At 60.4% G+C, this 17363-nt stretch overlaps 3 protein-coding genes across 3 annotated transcripts; 2 read left to right on the top strand and 1 right to left on the bottom strand.

The window, feature by feature from the left end:
- Window positions 1-1335: 1335 nt before the first annotated feature.
- On the top strand, window positions 1336-3826 carry GFUS (GDP-L-fucose synthase). The gene is made up of 10 exons (XM_010227878.2): window positions 1336-1495; window positions 1576-1690; window positions 1802-1930; window positions 2026-2099; window positions 2262-2395; window positions 2749-2813; window positions 3009-3075; window positions 3163-3242; window positions 3454-3553; window positions 3769-3826. The coding sequence occupies exons 1-10, from the start codon at window positions 1347-1349 to the stop codon at window positions 3822-3824; spliced, it is 969 nt and encodes a 322-aa protein (XP_010226180.2). The 5' UTR covers window positions 1336-1346; the 3' UTR covers window positions 3825-3826.
- A 3155-nt stretch (window positions 3827-6981) lies between these two features.
- On the top strand, window positions 6982-9822 carry PYCR3 (pyrroline-5-carboxylate reductase 3). The gene is made up of 6 exons (XM_088531100.1): window positions 6982-7075; window positions 7752-7816; window positions 8174-8353; window positions 8720-8932; window positions 9043-9135; window positions 9632-9822. The coding sequence occupies exons 1-6, from the start codon at window positions 6994-6996 to the stop codon at window positions 9812-9814; spliced, it is 816 nt and encodes a 271-aa protein (XP_088387226.1). The 5' UTR covers window positions 6982-6993; the 3' UTR covers window positions 9815-9822.
- Window positions 9823-12148: 2326 nt separating this feature from the next.
- TIGD5 (tigger transposable element derived 5) lies at window positions 12149-13747 on the bottom strand. Its single transcript, XM_088531384.1, has one exon. It carries the CDS (start codon window positions 13730-13732, stop codon window positions 12149-12151), a length of 1584 nt encoding a protein of 527 aa, XP_088387510.1. The 5' UTR covers window positions 13733-13747.
- Between the last annotated feature and the right edge of the window lie 3616 nt (window positions 13748-17363).

The following is a 17363-nucleotide window of genomic DNA, read 5'->3' as shown; positions in this document are numbered from 1 at the left end:
CGCTCAGGTCAGCACATGTGTGCACAGCAAGTAGACAGCTGTGTGCATGTATGTTAAATATGTGTGTGTGCATGCACGTCAGCATGCGTGTGCATGACATGCAGCTGGCTGTGTGCATGCGTGTGCATGCATGTTTGGACGTGTGTGCATGGCATGCAGCGGGCGGCGTGCATGCGTGTGCAAGAGCGTGCAACACGCGTGTATGTGTGCAAAGCGCGTTCACGCTTGTGCAAGGCGCGTGCAGCGCGGCGCGTGCCCGGCCGCGGGCGGACTCCATTTCCCGAGGCGCCGAGCGGCGAGGCCGGGGCCGGGCCCGCAGGAAGCGCCGCTGTCGCCGCCGCCGAGCGCCGCCCGCCCCGTCGCGTCGCGTCGCGGCCCGGCCCGACCCGCAGCGGCGGCAGGTGGGGGCGCCGGGAGCCACCGGCGGGGCTGGGGCAGAGGGACCCCCCTCCCCAATGCCGGCCTTGGGGTGGGGGGGGGCAGTCCGGGGGGGGCTCCCGGGTAGGGGGGGAGGAGGGAGCCCCAGGGTGGGTGCACGAGTGGGATTTGGGGGTCTCTGGTGCAGGTGGCAGGGGCAGAGCTGGAATGAGGGGGGCCTGGGAGAGCGGAGAGGGTGCAGATGCCTGGGCTTTGGGGGTCCCGGATGGAGGTGTGGGGTTGCAGAGCTGGGATGTGGGATCGTGGGGGGAATGGGGGGTGCAGAGCTGGGATTTGGGGGGTCTCGTTGTGGGGGTGCAGAGCTGGAATCTGAGGGTGCTGGATGGAGATTGGGGGTGCAGCCGTGGGATTCAAGATCGGGAGCCGATCATGTCCACGGGTGCCTGCTCCTTGGGGGGTTCCAGGGCTGGGAAGCAGTGGGATGAGAAGGAGGAGGGTGGGCACAGAGGGTCTGCTCACAGCTCTGAGACCCACGGGGGGCTGGCGCGGGGGGGAATAGATCTGACCTCGCCATCCCACCCCCTTCCCACTTCCGCGGCATTCCTGGAGGCCGGGCAGCGCGTCCGGCGCCGCGTGGCAGAGCGGCAGCGTCCCGCCACGCTCCTGATAACTTCCGCGGTCTCAGCAGCCTCTGCGCGTGGCCCTGCTTCCGTTTTTCTGTTTACCTGGTGGAAGCAGGTAAGATCCAGCAAAAAAAAAAATCCTTCCTCCTAAATTTTGGGGGATTTTGCTTTGGCAATTTTAGGGACCCTCCTTAAAATATTCTCCACCTGGATGAGCTGGGTGTGTGAGTGGTGCCACCGTTGTGGTGTAGGAGGATTAGGAAAGGGTCATTTAAGGGATTTGGAGAGGGAGGCTGGCGATTCCTCACCTCTTCCTGCAGCTCTTCCGCAGGTTTTGGGATCGTGATGGAGGCGGCAGTTCCGAGGCCCACGCGCATCCTGGTGACAGGTGGCAGCGGCTTGGTGGGCAGGGCCATTGCGCAGGTGGTGGCCGATGGGGAGGGCCGTGCAGACGAGGAGTGGATCTTTGTGTCCTCAAAGGATGCCGACCTGACGTGAGGATGGAGCAGGGCAAGGTGCACTGGGCCAACACGTTGGCCACCCCCGTGAGCCCACAGCTCTTCCGTCTCTGCAGGAGCGCCGCCGAGACCCGGGCCCTCTTTGAGAAGCACCGACCCACCCACGTGATCCACTTGGCTGCTATGGTTGGCGGCCTCTTCAAAAACATCCGCTGCAACCTGGATTTCTGGGTGAGACTGGGAGCGAACGTGTGGCACCGGGTGCCCGTCTGACCTCCCCTGTCACCAGGGGAGCTGCTGGCCTGGTTGTGATGCCACTGTCACCCTCTGCACCCTCTGCAGAGGAGGAACATCCACATCAACGACAACGTCCTGCACACAGCCTATGAGTGCGGCGTGCGCAAGGTTGTCTCCTGCCTCTCCACCTGCATCTTCCCGGACAAGACCACCTATCCCATCGATGAGAGCATGGTGAGAAGCCCTATCCCTACTGCTGCCACCTGGGGTGGCCGCACGCAGGGAGACAGACTGGTCCTGGCATGGCCTCCGTGCTCTCCTGCCTGCAGATTCACAACGGGCCTCCGCACAGCTCCAACTTCGGCTACTCGTATGCCAAGAGGATGATCGATGTCCAGAATAGGTGCGGGCAGCCACGCGGGAGCCTTCCCCTCTGGGCTCCTCAGGATTAAGGATCCGGGGCAAGACCCTTGTTCCCCAGTCCGTGTGACAGCCCGGGCATTGTGGAAGACAATAGGGGGGTTGCTCCTCGCGGGACACCCCCTCACCCTCTGCTCACGTCCAGGGCCTACTTTGAGCAGCATGGCTGCTGTTTCACCGCCGTCATCCCCACCAACGTCTTCGGGCCCCATGACAACTTCAACATTGAGGATGGCCACGTCCTGCCAGGCCTCATCCACAAGGTCTACTTGGCCAAACGTGAGTGGCACAGCAGCCCCCTGGGCCCCTCCTAGGACTGTGGAAAGGTGGGTAAGGAAGTCAGGGGCTCCCTTGGTTGTCCCCAGGCCACTGCTCCGCTCTGGTTGGCTTTGCCCTGGATGCGGTTGATGTTCTGAGTCCCTGCTCCTTTCCAGAGAGGATGGCAGCCTAGTTTGGCCCAGGCAGAGCCTGATGGACACAATGGGCTTTCCTTTAGTTACTAATTTGGATTTAGAAGGGTTTTTCCTGAATCTGGGACAACTTTCTCCAGTCCTACTGCTCTATTAGGTGCCCCAGGGTAGTTGCTTTTGGGGGCTCTGCTGCTCATGGCCTCCTTCTCCATCCTCCCATAGAGACCGGCTCCCCGCTGACTGTTTGGGGCACAGGAAAACCTCGGAGACAGTTCATCTACTCCCTGGTATGTGCCTCCTCTGGCTGCATCACGGCTCCAGAGTCATGGGATGTATGGGGGCAGGAAAAGGGGGAGCGCTTTTTTTCTGCAGCAGGGATGGGAGGGAACCTGGGGTCTGCAGGAGGCGACAGTCCTTGGGGCAATAGGGATTTGCCATTCGAGCCAGGTTTCCCCCCACAGCAGCCCTGTGCCTCTTTGCAGGACCTGGCTCGACTCTTCCTTCATGTCCTGCGGGAATACGATGAGATAGAGCCCATCATTTTGTCAGGTAAGAGCGAGCTGCCCTCGGTCCCTTCCTCCGGACCGTGAGCCCTGCAGGGCTGGCAGCGACCTCAGCTCCCACCCTTCCCTGCAGTCGGAGAAGAAGATGAGGTTTCCATCAAGGAGGCAGCGGAGACGATCGCGGAAGCCATGGACTTCAAGGGAGAGCTTGTTGTATCCTTTACCACTTGCAGACACCCCTCAGGAGCCTGTTCCTCAGGGTTGCTATGGGGTTTGGGGCAATGGTGCCACCCCAGGGGTGTCCAACACCCATGACCTGGGCAGAGCAGCACCTCAAACCTCCCTCTTACTGTCCTCACGGGAGACCTCACTGCTTGGCCTCAACACCATCCGCTTGGTTTCCCTTAACGCCTCCTGTGGCCAGTTTGATGCGACCAAGGCTGATGGGCAGTTCAAGAAGACGGCCAGCAATGGCAAATTGAGGCGCTGCCTGCCCGGCTTTCAGTTTACTCCCTTCAAACAAGGTGAGGTGGCCCCAGCAGCACTTAGGGACGCCCTGGTAAAAGGGGGAATCCACCAGGCCCCAGACTGCCACCATTAATGGAGCACAACCCCTGGCAACCCTCCTTGGGGAGACCAGTTGGGTCCATCATGCAGCTCAGGCTTGGCCATACCCCCTCCCTGTCCCCAGCCATGCCAGGAGGACAGGTCACCAATGGCTTCTCCTCTTCCTCCCTAGCTGTGAAGGAGACCTGCGCCTGGTTCACTGCCAACTACGCCAACGCGAGGAAGTGACAGGCACAGCACGGCCACCGTGACACCGGTGACACACATGTCACCTTCGACTCAGGGTTGTCCTTTGCTGCGGCAGAGGACAGTGGCTTAGTGGTGGTGGGAGCTGGCAGCATTTCCAGAGCACATGGGGATGGGATCCCATGTATGCTCAATAGCGGTTAGGGTGAGCAGGGAACACTGTGCCCTGCGGTTCGTGCATGGGTGCAGAGCTGGCCTGGGGCAGCAGCTGTGACAAACCCTGCTGGGGGGTGGGAGGGAGAAAAAAAATCCCAAAACAAACAAGAAGAGAGTTAGAAGTAGCATCTTGTTTAGGAAAGCAAGGAAAATGTCCTGCTCGAGTAGCCCAGAGCTGCCCTGATGTTCCTACTTGCTGCTGCAAATGCAGCTCATGGGGGATGCATAGCCTCTGGCCAGGGCAGCAGCAGGGTGGGGAAGACTGAGAGTACCCAGGAGTCCCCAAAGCTGCTGGCAGCCCCAGGAGGGACCTTGGGGACAAGGTGGTGGCAGCCAAATCCCCAGTCTGGTCTGAAGGGCAGCAGCTGCCTTTGCTGCACCCCCTTTGCAAGGGGGACCCTGGCAGCTCCTGCTGACCTGGTAATGGGCGATGCTGCTAATGACATGTTACTAGGTTTAATAAATGGAAATCATGTTTCTTCCAGCACTGGAGGTGCAGCAGGGCCATCGCTATTGCTTTCCTTGTGTGTCCCAGTGCAGCAGCTACAGCATCAATAAGAACCGTGCAGGTCCCCCTTGGGATGCTCACGGTGGATGCGTAGGGTCAGGGTGAATCCCCATCTAGGGGCAAACAATTCGGGTCCCTTGCTGTAATAACAGCATTTATTAAAATAGAAATAAGATTAAAAACTGCTGGGCAGGCAAGCGGCATCAGTCCAGCAAGGACAGTGTGGGCACGAAGTGAGGCCGTGTCATATTCCACTCACCCTGGCACCTTGTCCTTGTGCTCCAGAAGAGATGAGGAAGGGGAAGGAGTCAGGTCTGGGGAGACAACATCCGCCTGCAGCCATGGAACCAGCAGAAGACCTGCCCAGGGACAGACCTTTTGCAGCACCGCTGCCCAGCTCTGGTGACCCCCTGGCATGGAAGCCGTGGGGACAGTGAAGACCTGGGGAGGAGTCAGTGTCTGAGCTGCCAGGAGCCCTTCTTGCACCCTGGGGTGCTCATAGGGTGGCATCGGTCCTAGTACATCCCCCGGAGCAGAGATGTTCCCTGCACTTGGTACTCACATGTTGCTGGCTGGACGCTGGCTTGGGCTGTAGGGTTTGGCCTCCCAAAGGTGCCCAGTTCCTGGGCGCGTCTCCAGTGTCATCTGGGTGTGAAGAGGGTTTGGCAGGGAGCATTTTCATCCCCATGGCCCTCCTGCACCGCAGGAGGGTGCATCCATTTCCCCCATCCCCAGGAGGTGCCTGTTTCCCCCAACCCCAGGAGATGTGGGTCCTGCATGGACAGGATGGGTACATCCTTCCACCCAAGGGACCACCCAAACCTCCTCCTCCTCCAAACACTGCAGGAGGGCAAGACTCATCCGTAGATGGACATACCAGGGAGCTGGGAGCTAAGAGGAAAGGTGCTCGTCACGTGGCAAGGAAAGGAACAGCAGGACATGGCTAGCCTCAAGGGGATGGCACAGGGACACCAAAAGGACATCGCAGCATCTTCCCGTTCTTGGCCACCTCGGGCCTGACCCAACTCGGGCTCACCCTACAAAGGCTCCTGCGTGTGACAGGACCCCCGGGCAAAGCGGCAGAGCTTGGCTTAGTCCTCTGGCTGCTGGAGACCAGCGACACCGCTCCCGCTGACCTGGGGTTCCCTGTCACTTTGAGAAGCTGCTCCAGGCATGAGGGCTCTGCAAGTCATTGCACGGCTGGTGATAGGTCACCTCACATCGCTGTCCCTGGTGAAGGATGGAGTCACCCTAGAGTGACACCTCCCCCTGTGCTGGTATCCCTGGGCATGGAATGGGAACATCCTGGGGCTCCAGAACACTGTCCCACACCTGACTCGTGGATAACTGACCCCCTCCCAAGAATGACCTCCACCCCTAAAAGTCAGCTGAGCCTTCGCTGCATTTCTGATGATGCTCTCAAGCACTTGGTGGCAGAATCCCAGGCCATGGGAACCCCAGGGGACACCCCCAGTGCTTCAGTGGCTCTCACCTCGTGGGTAGCTCAGCTCCAGTCCGTTCAGCTCATCCCGCAGCAGCTGCATTTCGCACCTCCTGCATGGGAAGGAAGCCCCCAAATACCGGTCCCACTGCAGGCAGGACCTCGGTCCTGCCTCCTCTCTGGCCACTCTGGCAGCCTCTGCTCCTCCATGGAAGCCAGATCCAGGCCGGATCCCCTCACCCCATGTGGACCCAAGTGCATCCCATAGGTCACCATGCACGCTCCCCTGCTCCCATCACTCCGTGCCTCTTGGGAGTGGAGGTGAGGTGGCAGCAGGGCTCTCCCGGACCTGGGGACAGTGGCGCTGGGATCCCCTGAGCACCACAGGGTGCCAGCAACAAGGGCCCTGCGGGGAGGCAAGAAGGTGGGAAGCAGCCCAGGATCCTGTGGCACCTGGCCCGGGGAGGATGTCGGTCCCCACCTGTGGGGACGAGCCCCAGGAGAGCCAGGAAGGCAGCAAGGAGCAGCAGGCACACCTGGCATTGGCAGGAACCCAGGAACGATGGGTCCTGGCCACCAGCTTTGGCTGGAAAACTCATCCCATCTGGTGTCACCTCAAAGGGAATGCACAGAGGGCCGCAGGGCTCTGCCACCTCCTGGGGAGCTGTGCTGAGGGTGCAGCCAGCCCAGAATCCTGCTGATGGGCAAGCAGAGCAGCAGGAGAGCCCAGGGCAGCATGAGGAGGGCACCAAGGTGGGAGGCAGCAAGGAAAGACGGAGAGGAGCAGCGGCTCGTCGGCCACGGGGTGCTGAACACCCAAGGGTGCCCCGCAGCGCCCACGATAAAACCGAGAGCGAAACCGAGTGGGCCAAAGGAACCAACACCCGCAGCGCGCGCCCTAGGGGAGCCCCGCCCCTTATCGCCGCGGCACGCCCCGCCCAGCCAATGAGGGGGCCGGGCCGGGGCGGAGAGGGCGGGGCCGGCGGCGGGCGGGGCGGTGACGTCGGCGGCGGGCGGGCGCGCCGGCGCCACGTGGGTGCGCGGCCATGGAGGCGGCGGAGCTGCGCGTGGGCTTCGTGGGCGCTGGGCGCATGGCGGGCGGCGTGGCCCGCGGGCTGCTGCTGGCAGGTAGGGCCCCGGCTTCCCCCGGAGCGGTGTGGGGACATGGGGCAGCCCCGTCCTGCACATCCCGACCCGTGTCCCTGCCCCACGGAGCGATGTAGGAGTATGGAGACAGCCCCGTTCTGCACCCCCCCCGACCCTGTCCCTGCCCCACGGATCGATACAGGGACACGGGGACAGCCCCATCCTGCGTCTCCGACCCATGTCCTTGTCCCTTGTCCTTGTCCCACGGAGCAGGGTGCGGACGTGGGGCAGCTCTGTCCTGCACCACTGACCTGTGTTGCTGCCCCACGGAGCAGGGGACAGCCCCATCCTGTCCCCTCCTGCCCCATAAAGCAGACTGGAGGCACAGGCCCAGCAATGTCCAATATTCCTCACCTCCATAGGTCCCTGCCCTGTAGTGTGGTGTGGGAACACAGAGCCAGGCCCATCCTACCTCTTCCCAGGGCTGTGTGGGTGACAGTGACAGTCCTGACGCGTGGGCTGGAAGGGGGTGGTCCACAGCTGTCCCCGGAGGGTCTGTGCTGAGCCGCTGGTCCCTGCAGCCAGCAGTGGGGCAGCCCCTCAGCTTACATAACCGGAGCCCTGCTGGGATGGGGGCATCCAAACTCCTTTGGGGGTGCTGGGCTCTGCTAGGGGAGCTCCCCGGCAGCTCTTCACAGTGACCATCGTGTTTTTAAAGGGAAGGTGCCAGCTGCAAACATCCTGGCCAGCGCACCCTCCGAGAGAAACCTGGGCGCCTTCCGGGTGAGTGGGGCCACGGGGACTAGCACAATGGGGCTTGGCTTGTCACTGGGGTGACAAATCGCCCCCCTCAGAGCCTCAGTGGTGCAAGGTCACCGGCATCCAGCACAATGCAGAGGAAAGGATGCTGGGATGCCCCGTGCTGCGATTTTAGGGCGCCCTTTCCCAAAAGGCTGAACATCTAGGCAAAGCCATAGTGATTCTGTGGCTGAAGCTAGTCCCTGACCTGTGTCCCCCCGCCCAGCATGAGGGGGTGGGACGGGGGGCAAGCAGGGAGGTCCTCATCCAAGGTTAAATCGTGTCCAGAGGATGTTGTAACGCGAGTCGCTGGCCTCTGATGCATTTCTGCGCCATGGGCAGGAGTTCGGCTGCCGCACAACGCACTGCAACTTGGAGGTGCTGCAGGACAGCACCCTGGTCTTCCTGGCCACCAAGCCGCACATCCTGCCGGGCGTCCTGCAGGAGATCCGACCTGCTGTGGGCTCACACCACGTCATCGTCTCGCTGGCCGCCGGCATCACCCTCAGGGCCCTGCAGCAGGTGAGTGTGCGGCTGCGCTCGCTCTTCCCCCTGCTGCATCCTCCTTGGCACCCTGCGCCTCCGTGTCGCTTCCTGGGGGCAAGGGCAGTGCTCTGACCCTCCCTGCAGCCCCAGAGCTTCACATTTTGCCTTTTTCCTCAACAATTCCTGCTCTAGCAGGGTTAGGAGGGGCGATTGCAGAAGGATGCGAGTCCTCATCGCTGCCCAGGCTGCATCCCTTGTGCTTTGAGTCCCGCACGGTGCTTCCCTACCAGCTTTGATGGCTGATACTTTGCGCTGTTCTGGGAACAGCATCTGGCCTTGGGAGCACCTGGGTGCTTCCTGGAGCCCCATGGGCATCTCTGCCCCATGCCCGTCTCTCCATAGCTGCTCCCTGCCAGGACCAAGGTGCTGCGGCTCATGCCCAACCTACCGTGCGTGGTGCAGGCTGGGGCCATGGTGTTCGCCCGGGGTGACAGTGCTGGCGACCACGAGGCCACCCTGCTCAAGAGCCTGCTCTCCTCCTGTGGCCTCTGCGAGGAGGTGCCCGAGTCCTACATCAACATCCACACGGGCCTCAGCGGCAGCGGGGTAGCCTACGTACGTGTCCCTGAGTCCCATCACACCCCTTGCTCCGGGGATGCCAGCTTCCCGGTGGGATGCCCGGTCGCCCGGATCTCGCCGCCTGACGCTGCTGTCCCTCATCCCAGGTGTACCTGTTCGCCGAAGCCCTGGCTGAGGGAGCCGTGAAGATGGGCATGCCGGGGCCCTTAGCCAGCAGAATCGCAGCCCAGACGCTGCTGGTGAGTCAATGCCATTGCTCGGGGCACCACACGGGTCCTCCCTGTCCTGCTCTGTGTCTCCCCCACTGTCTCGGGCATCCCTGTGCTGTCCCTTGGCTTTGCGGTTCCTCCCGGTGTCCGATGGAGCCCCAAATGCCACCAGCTCCCAGCTGGGAGCAGGAAGCTGGTAGAGCCAGCTGGCAGCAGACAGGTTTGGGTGGCCTGGGGCCACTGGCACCTCCTTCTTGACAGACCCACATGAGGGGACATTGGGACCCTGCTTTATCCTGGGAAAAGTGCTGGGATGCCCTGCGCGGATCCCCTTTCCCCAAAGGAGCGTGGGGCGGAGCTAGGGAGGCGCTGCAGGTCCCCTTGCCTCAGTTTCCCCTCTGGAAACCAAAGATGGGCCAGTGAGGAGACCGTAAGGGCCCTTTCGTGGGACGTAGGCGCTGTCCCCTTGCCCCCCTGCAGAAGGAGGCAGGAGATGGGAGGGCGTCACAGCCTATGCCCCCCACAGGGTGCCGCGAAGATGATGCTGGAGACGGGGGAGCACCCGGCAAAGCTGCGCGGCGACGTCTGCACACCCGGCGGCACCACCATCCACGCGCTGCACCAGCTGGAGAAGGGCGCGCTGCGGGCCACTGTCATGAGCGCCGTGGAGGCGGCCACCAACCGCGCACACGAGATGGGCCACAAGTAGCAGGACGCTCGGCCACGGGCCGCGCTATTCCCCGCGGGGCGGTGGGGACCAGAACTGCCTCTCTCTCTCCTTGGGGTCCTCCTCGTGTCATGGTGTCCCGGGATAAAACCCCTTCTGGGAGGATGGGGAGGCTGGAGGGACCCCAACTCCTCCAGGACACCCTGGCTGGAGGTGGGATGGTCCCACTGTTTTGTGACCCCTCTGTAGGGCTGGGACCTAATAAACAGCTTGGGCAGCAGGACCACATAGGCCTGGCTTTATCCGGTCCCCTGGAGCCCCTCTGTGGGGAGGTGACTCCAGGAAACTCTGTGCATGGAGCTGTGGCTGCATTGGCTGGAGGGGACCACGGGAAGAGGAGCTGGCGACGGACACAGCTTTGGGAAGCAGCTTGGAACCAGACCGAGGACTTTTCCCCCTCGTCCCCTCTGCTTGCGTGTCCTGCACCTTCCTTTATAACCTGGTGACCTGTTTCATCATCCCCTGACTTCCATTGCGAAGGCAGGGGACGCAGCTGCAGGGGACACCGTGGTGGCTGGGGCTCCAGAGTCATCTCTTTGGGGCGGATCAGGGCATTTTGCAAGCCCTAATTAAGCTCTGCTTCCTCCCAGCGCCATTATGGGGGTGATTAGTGAAGCTTTGCAAAACGCTTTGAAGATGAAATGCTCTTTCCAGGTGAATTAACATTGTGGAAGCAGTCGGGACTGAGCCCCTGCGCACCGGGTCGCGCTGCTTTGATCCCTTTCCCCAGGGTCCATCTGATGCCCAGTGGCAGTGGTCACAAGGGACATCACTCACATGGCATCTCCTCTATGGGCAGCCAGCTCTGCCTCTCCAGGCACCTAATTAATTAGTCCAGCTCCATTAAAGCAGGCGACAGCCCTCAGGAGCCTGCCAGCCTCCTCCTCCTCCTCAGCTCCTTCTCTCCAGCCCTTTGTCCTCTGCTTCTCCTGGTTTTTCCCTAATCCTTGTCCCCATCCTCCCCACGTCCCCTGCAAGGTTTTCTCCTGGTTTGATAAGCCAGAGGGACGGATGTTTGCCCAGCTGCTCCTCTTCCCTTTGCCCTTGTTGTTTGGACAGGGACCAACCAAGCAACCCTTCTGCCAGGCCAATTCCACCCAAATTTCAACTCCGACCTCAAGTGAAGATGGTTGATCTCTCAAAATAAGGCAAAGAGAAGATTGTTAGACCAAGAACAAGCAGGACTTGGTTGGTCTTAGGAAAAAAAAAAAAAAACATAGGAAAACATACCCAAAACAGATGCTAGCAGCAGTCTGACATTAGTTGTTAGGTGAGCTCAAGATGAGAAGGGACAGCTCCAGACTGGACGTTTTGTGTGTTTTTTTTCTTTCCTTTAAATTCCTTGGAAGTCTCATTCAGGAGCTGCTGCTAATAAAGCAAAATGGCACTTTCAAGGGATGCTTTTTTAATATATTTCCCCAGAGGTGAAAAGAGGGCCCATGGCCATGTTGCCCAGAGAGGCCACGGCTGCACTGAGCTCCACATCAAGGTGGCCTTGAGGTGACTGCTCACAAAAGACAACCCCTACAGCAGGCATAAAAATCCATTTAATCTCCATAAACTCCGCAGGCGCAAGGCAAAGACCCAAGAGGCTAAAACCAGCCACCCACCTGCTGATGTGCTCCAGCATGGCTGACTTGTTTCCCCGCTTCCCCTTCAAATAATGTGTCCAAAGACTTAAAATTCTCCCGAACTGGCCAAGAGAGGAGCTGTTAATGCCCATTTGATGCCTCCAATGCTTCAAGTTGAGACCAGGAGCCCTTCCTGCTCCCCTCCCACTCAAGACGGGAGCCAACTTCAGCCTCTGAATCCCGGAGGCTCCTTCAGTGTCCTCCTACCAGACCCTTTGGCTTTGCAGAGATGTTTGGATGAAGATCCCTGTTCAACATGTCACTGTGGGCATGGAGTCCTTGTCTCCGTGGTTGTCACGGGTGGGGAATTACTTAGGGATGTGGAGCAGGTCTCTTCCCCCTGTCCCCTGCAGCAGGGCCAGGATGGTGCAATGAGGCACTGCGAAGGATGGCGGCCGCCCCACCCCAGTGCTTTGTTTCCCAGGATTACAAAATAGCACCTCTGAAACACCCTTCGGATGAGCAACAGCCCCCGAATACACAACATGCGGAGGGTATCGCGCAACCTGCCCGTTTAGCCCTCAATTTTCACTCCCTTTGGCATAAGGGAGCCATGGGAGCCCAGACGGAAGGGTGACAGGAGCTGGCACCTCAGCTACTGCTCCTGCAGGAGAGCCAGGATGTTTCCAGCACCGTGGAGGGGTTCAGAGCCATGTCCCCCACCTGCCCAAGTGTGTGGTGGATGCTATGAAGGGGTCCCGGCGCCGTGATGCAGCTGCTGGGCCATGCTGATAAGTGAGCGGAGCTGCACCAGCTTCAGCGGCCCCACTTGCCGGGGGTCCTGACTCTCCAGCCAGCGCAGTGCCGTCTCCAGCCCCTGGATGGCTTCCTTGGCTGTGGGCAGCAAGGGATCGCCCTGTTCCCTGTCCCCAACACCTGCCACTGTGGCGGCCACCTCCTCCTCCTCATCTTCCTCCTCAACCCTGAAGCTGCCTTCATCCTCGGCGTCCTCCTCGTCGCCTGGTGCCGCGTCGTCCAAGTGCAGCCAGGCGGACACCTCCTGCGGGGCCAAGCGCTTGTAGGCCAGCGCGGCCAGGTGCGTAAGGTCACTGAAGACCCTACTGTCGCCGGTGCCTTCGTCGCTGCGCTGTGGCGCCTCTTCCTCGCCACGCTGCGGCTCAAAGGCAGCGCGCAGCCCCAGCAGCCAGCACTTCTCGATGGAGCGCGGCGGGATGAGCTCCCAGGAGAGGCCAGCCAGGCAGAGCATGTCCTTGAGCAGGAAGGAGCGCACGAAGTCCGTGGGGCCGCTGGCCGCGCACGACACGGCCAGGCGCAGCAGCTCCCGCTTGTAGAGCTGCTTGAAGGCTGACACCACCCCGTGCTCCAGCGGCGCCGCGATCCGGCCTCCTCTGGCGCTCCCTGCGGGGCCCTTGGAGAGGAAGAGAGCCCGGATGGTGCCATCAGGTGTCTGCAGCGGCAGCGGCTCCTCTGTGCCGGCGGGCGAAGGGGGCCAGCCGAGCAGCAGGACGGCTTTGGGCTGCAGGCAGCTGCGGCGTAGATAGCGCTTGACAGCGGGCACAAAGTCCTCAAAGAACCACGTGCGGAGCAGCGGCAGCGCCAGGCGCCCCTGGGCACCATAGCGGTAGCTGGCGGGGAACTTGTCGCGGTTGTGGTGGCGGAGGCTGCGTGGGTCACGCAGGCCGCCCACCACGAGCGGCTTGAGCTTGTGGGCGCCCGTCAGGTTGGCGGCGAGCAGCACGGTGACGCGCTGGCCGTGCACTGCGCGCCGCCCTGGCAGCAGCTTCCAGTAGAGCCCGGTGACATTCGCGTTGTAGATCTGCTCGTCGCCGTAGCCGCCGGCATCGGGCGGCGCCGGCGCCACGGGGAGCCGCTCGGCGCTGGGGCCGCCCTCGCCGTAGATGCGCCGGCTGGAGATGCCGTGGCGCTTCTGCCAGCGCCAGAACCAGCCATGGCTCGCCTTGAACGTGCACTCGGGCCCGTAGATCTGGCGGGCGAAGGCCTCCGCCTGCGCCTGGATGAGCGGCCCCGAGAGGGGCACGCCGCGGCGGCGCAGCGCCGCGAACCACGCGTACACGGCGCGGTCGATCTCCTCCTCGTTGGCCAGGCGCATCTTCTTGCGGCGCGTGCCCACGTCACCGCCGAGCTGCTCGAGGAACCAGCGCAGCTTGCCCTCGTCCTTGAGCCAGCTGCGCAGCGTGCCGCCCGGCACGCCGAACGCCCGGCACACCGACGCCTGCCGCTCGCCCTTCTTCACGCGCTCGATGGCCTGCAGCTTGTCCTTGATGGAGTAGGCGCGCCGCAGCGCCATCTTCACCGACACCGCCGAGGGGCCGCCGCTGCCGCCGCTGCCGCTGTCACTGCCATCCTGCCCGCCCGCCATGCCGCCTGCCCACCCTCTGTCTTCCTCCTCCTCCTCCTCCCCGGCCATGGAGCCGCCGTAAGTCCATGGGCTGCCGCGGTGCCGGGGCGGGGGCGCGTTATAACCGGGGCGGAGCGTTGTCTGGGGGGTTGCGGGGGGGGGGGGATGTCTTTGTCCTCGCTCCGCGGGAGGGGCGGCGCGCAGCGCGCATGCGCAGCCCGCCCTCCGTCTCCTCCTGCGCCCCCCTCCCCCCGCCTTTGAGCAAGTGGACTCGTCCCTAATCTCCCCCCGTCACGGCGTTGGACTCGCCCTCCTCCCCCCGCCCCGCACTGCGGCCGGGTTGTACCACGCGCTGCGGGAGGGGGGAGGGCGCGTTACAGCCGCGCGGGCCTTCCCCCCACCCCACCCCCCCGCCTCACCGCTCGGTTGTTCCATCGCTGGGAGGAAGCGGGGGGTTTCGGAGCGGGGAAGGTCGCCCCCTTACTGCGGCGCGGCTGCCCCTTCTCCCCCGCCCACCCCGCCGCGGCCGCCGCGCTTGGTGCGCGCCGCGCCCCACAACCGCCCGCGCGCGCCGCGCCGCCTCCCTTTGCCTGGCGCCGGCCGAGCGCAGCGGAGGCGCCCGCGGCCCCCCGGCCCCAGCGCTGCCGGTGAGTGCGGGGCCCCCGGCCCGGGAGGGGGCTCCGGGCCTCGCCTAGGGCGGCGGGACCTTCCCGTGCCGCTGGCCTCGTGGTAGGGAGGCGTTGCCTTCCCGTCTTAATTATCCGTGGGATCTTCTTTCCTTTCACAACTGGGGAATGGAGTTTCTGTCCCCCCCCCGTCCCCCCCCCCGAGCCTAATTACTTGTGGGCTCCTTTTCTCCAGCCCTGGGAAAGGGGATGTGCAAACCCTCCCCTCCCCTAATCCTTCTGTCTCCCCCCTGGGAGGAGGTCTGTGCCCCTCCCCCCCATTAGCCATGAGGTCTTTCTTTTTCTCACACAAGCTGGGAAAAGGGGTTGTATCCCCCCGTGCATCCGTGAGGTCCCTCTGTTCCTCCCCCCAAACTCTGGCACAGAGTCTGTGCCCTCCTCTCCCTGTTATTTATGAGGTCCCTTCTACCCTAGGCTAGGGGGAGGGTTTCTCCGTACCCCCCACCTTTATCCATGAGGTCTCTTTTCTTTTCCTCTTTCTGGGGGGTGGGGGAGGCTCCCCCAATTATTTGTGGAGCTCCTGCCCCAGTCCTAGGGGCAGGGCTATTTGGCACCCCCTTTTCCAAGGGGTCCCTTTTCCCTGTGGGATCCTCACAGGCCCAGGAAAGAGTGTTGCAGGAAGGAGCTGTATGTGTCCCCCCAAATATCTGAGGTCCTTTTCCCTCTGCATGCCTAGGCAGGCTGCTCCAGGACAGGGGAACCTGAGCTGCTTCTCTGCGCGAGGCGGAGCAGCTGCCAGCCCTCCATGACTGCGAAATGCCTTGATCCAAGCCAGGCCTTGCAGTCTTTGCTGCTGCTCTGAACTTGTTTTGGAGCCAGGAGCCTTGCAGCATCAGGGCTCTTGTCCTGCCTTCTAGCTGGAGCCTCGAGTGTCCTGCTCCACCTCCTGCATCCCAGACAGGAATGATCCTTCCATCCCGCCTCTGCTTTTTCAGCTTCCTTTTTCAGCACCTGGGCTCCATTCCCTCTGCATTTTGCTCCCCATATGTTGCCATTGCCACCCGCTGCAGCTCCAGCCGTTCCTGTAGTCCCTCCTGCTTTTACGCTTTTTTCTCTTTAATTTTTGGCGTGTGTTTCCGTGACAGCTCATTGAGGAAGTTCCGGTTCCCAAGTGGTGTTTGGGGAATGAATGGGCAGAGCTGTCTTCTTGCAGCCTTGAAGAAGTGCAGAGGGAGCTTGGAGTTGCTGTGGTCTCATATCCCCCCAGTTCCCTCCCAGCATCCAGCAAAATCAATGCAGTTTTGCCCTTTCATGCCTAGATCATAGCTAAATGTTTTAGCATCAACCGCAACCTCATGTCTGAAGGTGGCTGTGCTCGTTTGGGAGAGGAAAACCCTTTGTTTGGCCAGGTAGCTGTAATTCCTTCCTCTCCTTTTCCAGGTGTGCGCTCATTCCTCTTTCTCACTTTGCAGATAGGGTTTTTTTCTTCTTCGCCCGAGCTCTTCTGTTGCATCTCAGCTGCTCTTCTATTTTTCCATTTGTGAAGGTGACTTCTTTCCTATCCTCCCCTTCCACTGCATCCTGTGTCCTTGGTTGTCTCTTCGTTAACAGCACTGGGACAAAGTGCTAGGCCTTTAAAATGATCAGGTTTGGGTGCTATTTTCCCAGGAACAGGCTGGGAAGCGCTTCCCTAGACAGCACAGGCAGTGTGGATGTCTCGGGGCGAGAGCGGCTCATCCCAAGCGGAGAGGAACAGGCTAGTGCCAGCAAAAACCTTCTTGCTTCCCTCTTTAGTACATCCCGTGGCATCCCCTGGGTGCCGTCACTCCTTTTTTGGGGTTTCCATGTGCTCCTGTTTGTTTCTGGCTGCTGCTGGGATGAGAATTCAGGAGCTTCTGGTGGGGAGGGCAGTGCGGCGTGTGTGATATCAAAGAGGTACTAAATATAACTAAATATATAGCTAAATATAACTAAATAAATCACCGTTTTGGCTGTGTTTACATCAGCTACACCACGTAAACAAATGTGCAAAATGGAAGATTGGGGCAGAGCTTCCAGCAGCGAGACACTGTCAGTCTCATTGCTTTTTGGAGTCCACAGCAGGAGGTGGTTTAAGTTAGGCTGAATTGTTAAATTATTCCCTGGAGAGCTGCTTTCAAACCACGGCAGTTTGACTGTCTCTGTCTCATTGGAATCGGACTGGTCAATCTGACACAGCTGAAAATCTCAATCTACTTCTCATGTAAGAAGTTGTGTAAGAGCTGAAACGATTTATTTGGTGCCTTTAGGTGGCTGCAGCAAATATTTGTGTAATGAGACTGCAGAAAGAACTAGATTTATGTTATAGGTGCCTCTACTGAGGACAAATTTAACCCTCTTGGACAGAAGAGAAAGAATGGCTGCTATGAAACTAATAAATGGAATTGACTTAACTTTGTTTTTTTTGGCTGCAGACTTACAATAATGTATGGTGGTATGGTGTGCCTGGTACTTAGTGACTTCTTAAAAAGCAGCCAGATTTAAGGGGATAATGCAGTCAAATAAATCCTAAGATTACTTCGGATTTACAGAGTTACAATAGAAACAGTTTCATAGCCTATTTTTAACTTTTTTTTTTTTTTTTTTTTTTTTTTTGCGTTTCCCTGCAGCGCTGTAAATCAGGCATAGGTTTGTTCTGGCTGAAATCTCCAGGAAGTGATGACGAGCAAGAACGAAGGCCGAGCTTTTGAGCTACAGATATGATTAAAAATTGTTCTCTCGGATCTTCTGTAAGCTCCCAGAGGGCATTAAAGAGAAGCCCAAATGCTCACAGCCATTCAATATTTGTCACTGAGCAGCGTTAATAATAGCATTTGCCTTTGTGATGCAAAATGCTTCTCTAGGTCAATTCTTGGCTGATGGGGAGTAGATTTGTGCACTGGGAAAATGGGTGGCACTCAGGCCTGGTATTTGAT

This window comes from Tinamus guttatus, unplaced genomic scaffold (assembly GCF_059628265.1).
Source record: "Tinamus guttatus ecotype Peru unplaced genomic scaffold, ASM5962826v1 Tinamus_guttatus_pri_ptg000032l, whole genome shotgun sequence".
NCBI classification, from domain to species: Eukaryota; Metazoa; Chordata; class Aves; order Tinamiformes; family Tinamidae; genus Tinamus; species Tinamus guttatus.
The sequence above is the reverse complement of the archived record's forward strand: the minus strand, read 5'-3'. Positions and strand labels throughout refer to the sequence as shown.

Coding starts and splice junctions, on each gene's coding strand:
- TIGD5 (XM_088531384.1), bottom strand. CDS start 13,732: ATGGCGCTGCGGCGCGCCTACTCCATCAAGGACAAGCTGCAGGCCATC.
- GFUS (XM_010227878.2), top strand. CDS start 1,347: ATGGAGGCGGCAGTTCCGAGGCCCACGCGCATCCTGGTGACAGGTGGC. Junction 1,931..2,025: donor ATCCCATCGATGAGAGCATG/GTGAGAAGCCCT, acceptor TCCTGCCTGCAG/ATTCACAACGGGCCTCCGCA. Junction 2,814..3,008: donor GACAGTTCATCTACTCCCTG/GTATGTGCCTCC, acceptor GCCTCTTTGCAG/GACCTGGCTCGACTCTTCCT.
- PYCR3 (XM_088531100.1), top strand. CDS start 6,994: ATGGAGGCGGCGGAGCTGCGCGTGGGCTTCGTGGGCGCTGGGCGCATG. Junction 7,076..7,751: donor CCGCGGGCTGCTGCTGGCAG/GTAGGGCCCCGG, acceptor GTGTTTTTAAAG/GGAAGGTGCCAGCTGCAAAC. Junction 8,354..8,719: donor CCCTCAGGGCCCTGCAGCAG/GTGAGTGTGCGG, acceptor GTCTCTCCATAG/CTGCTCCCTGCCAGGACCAA.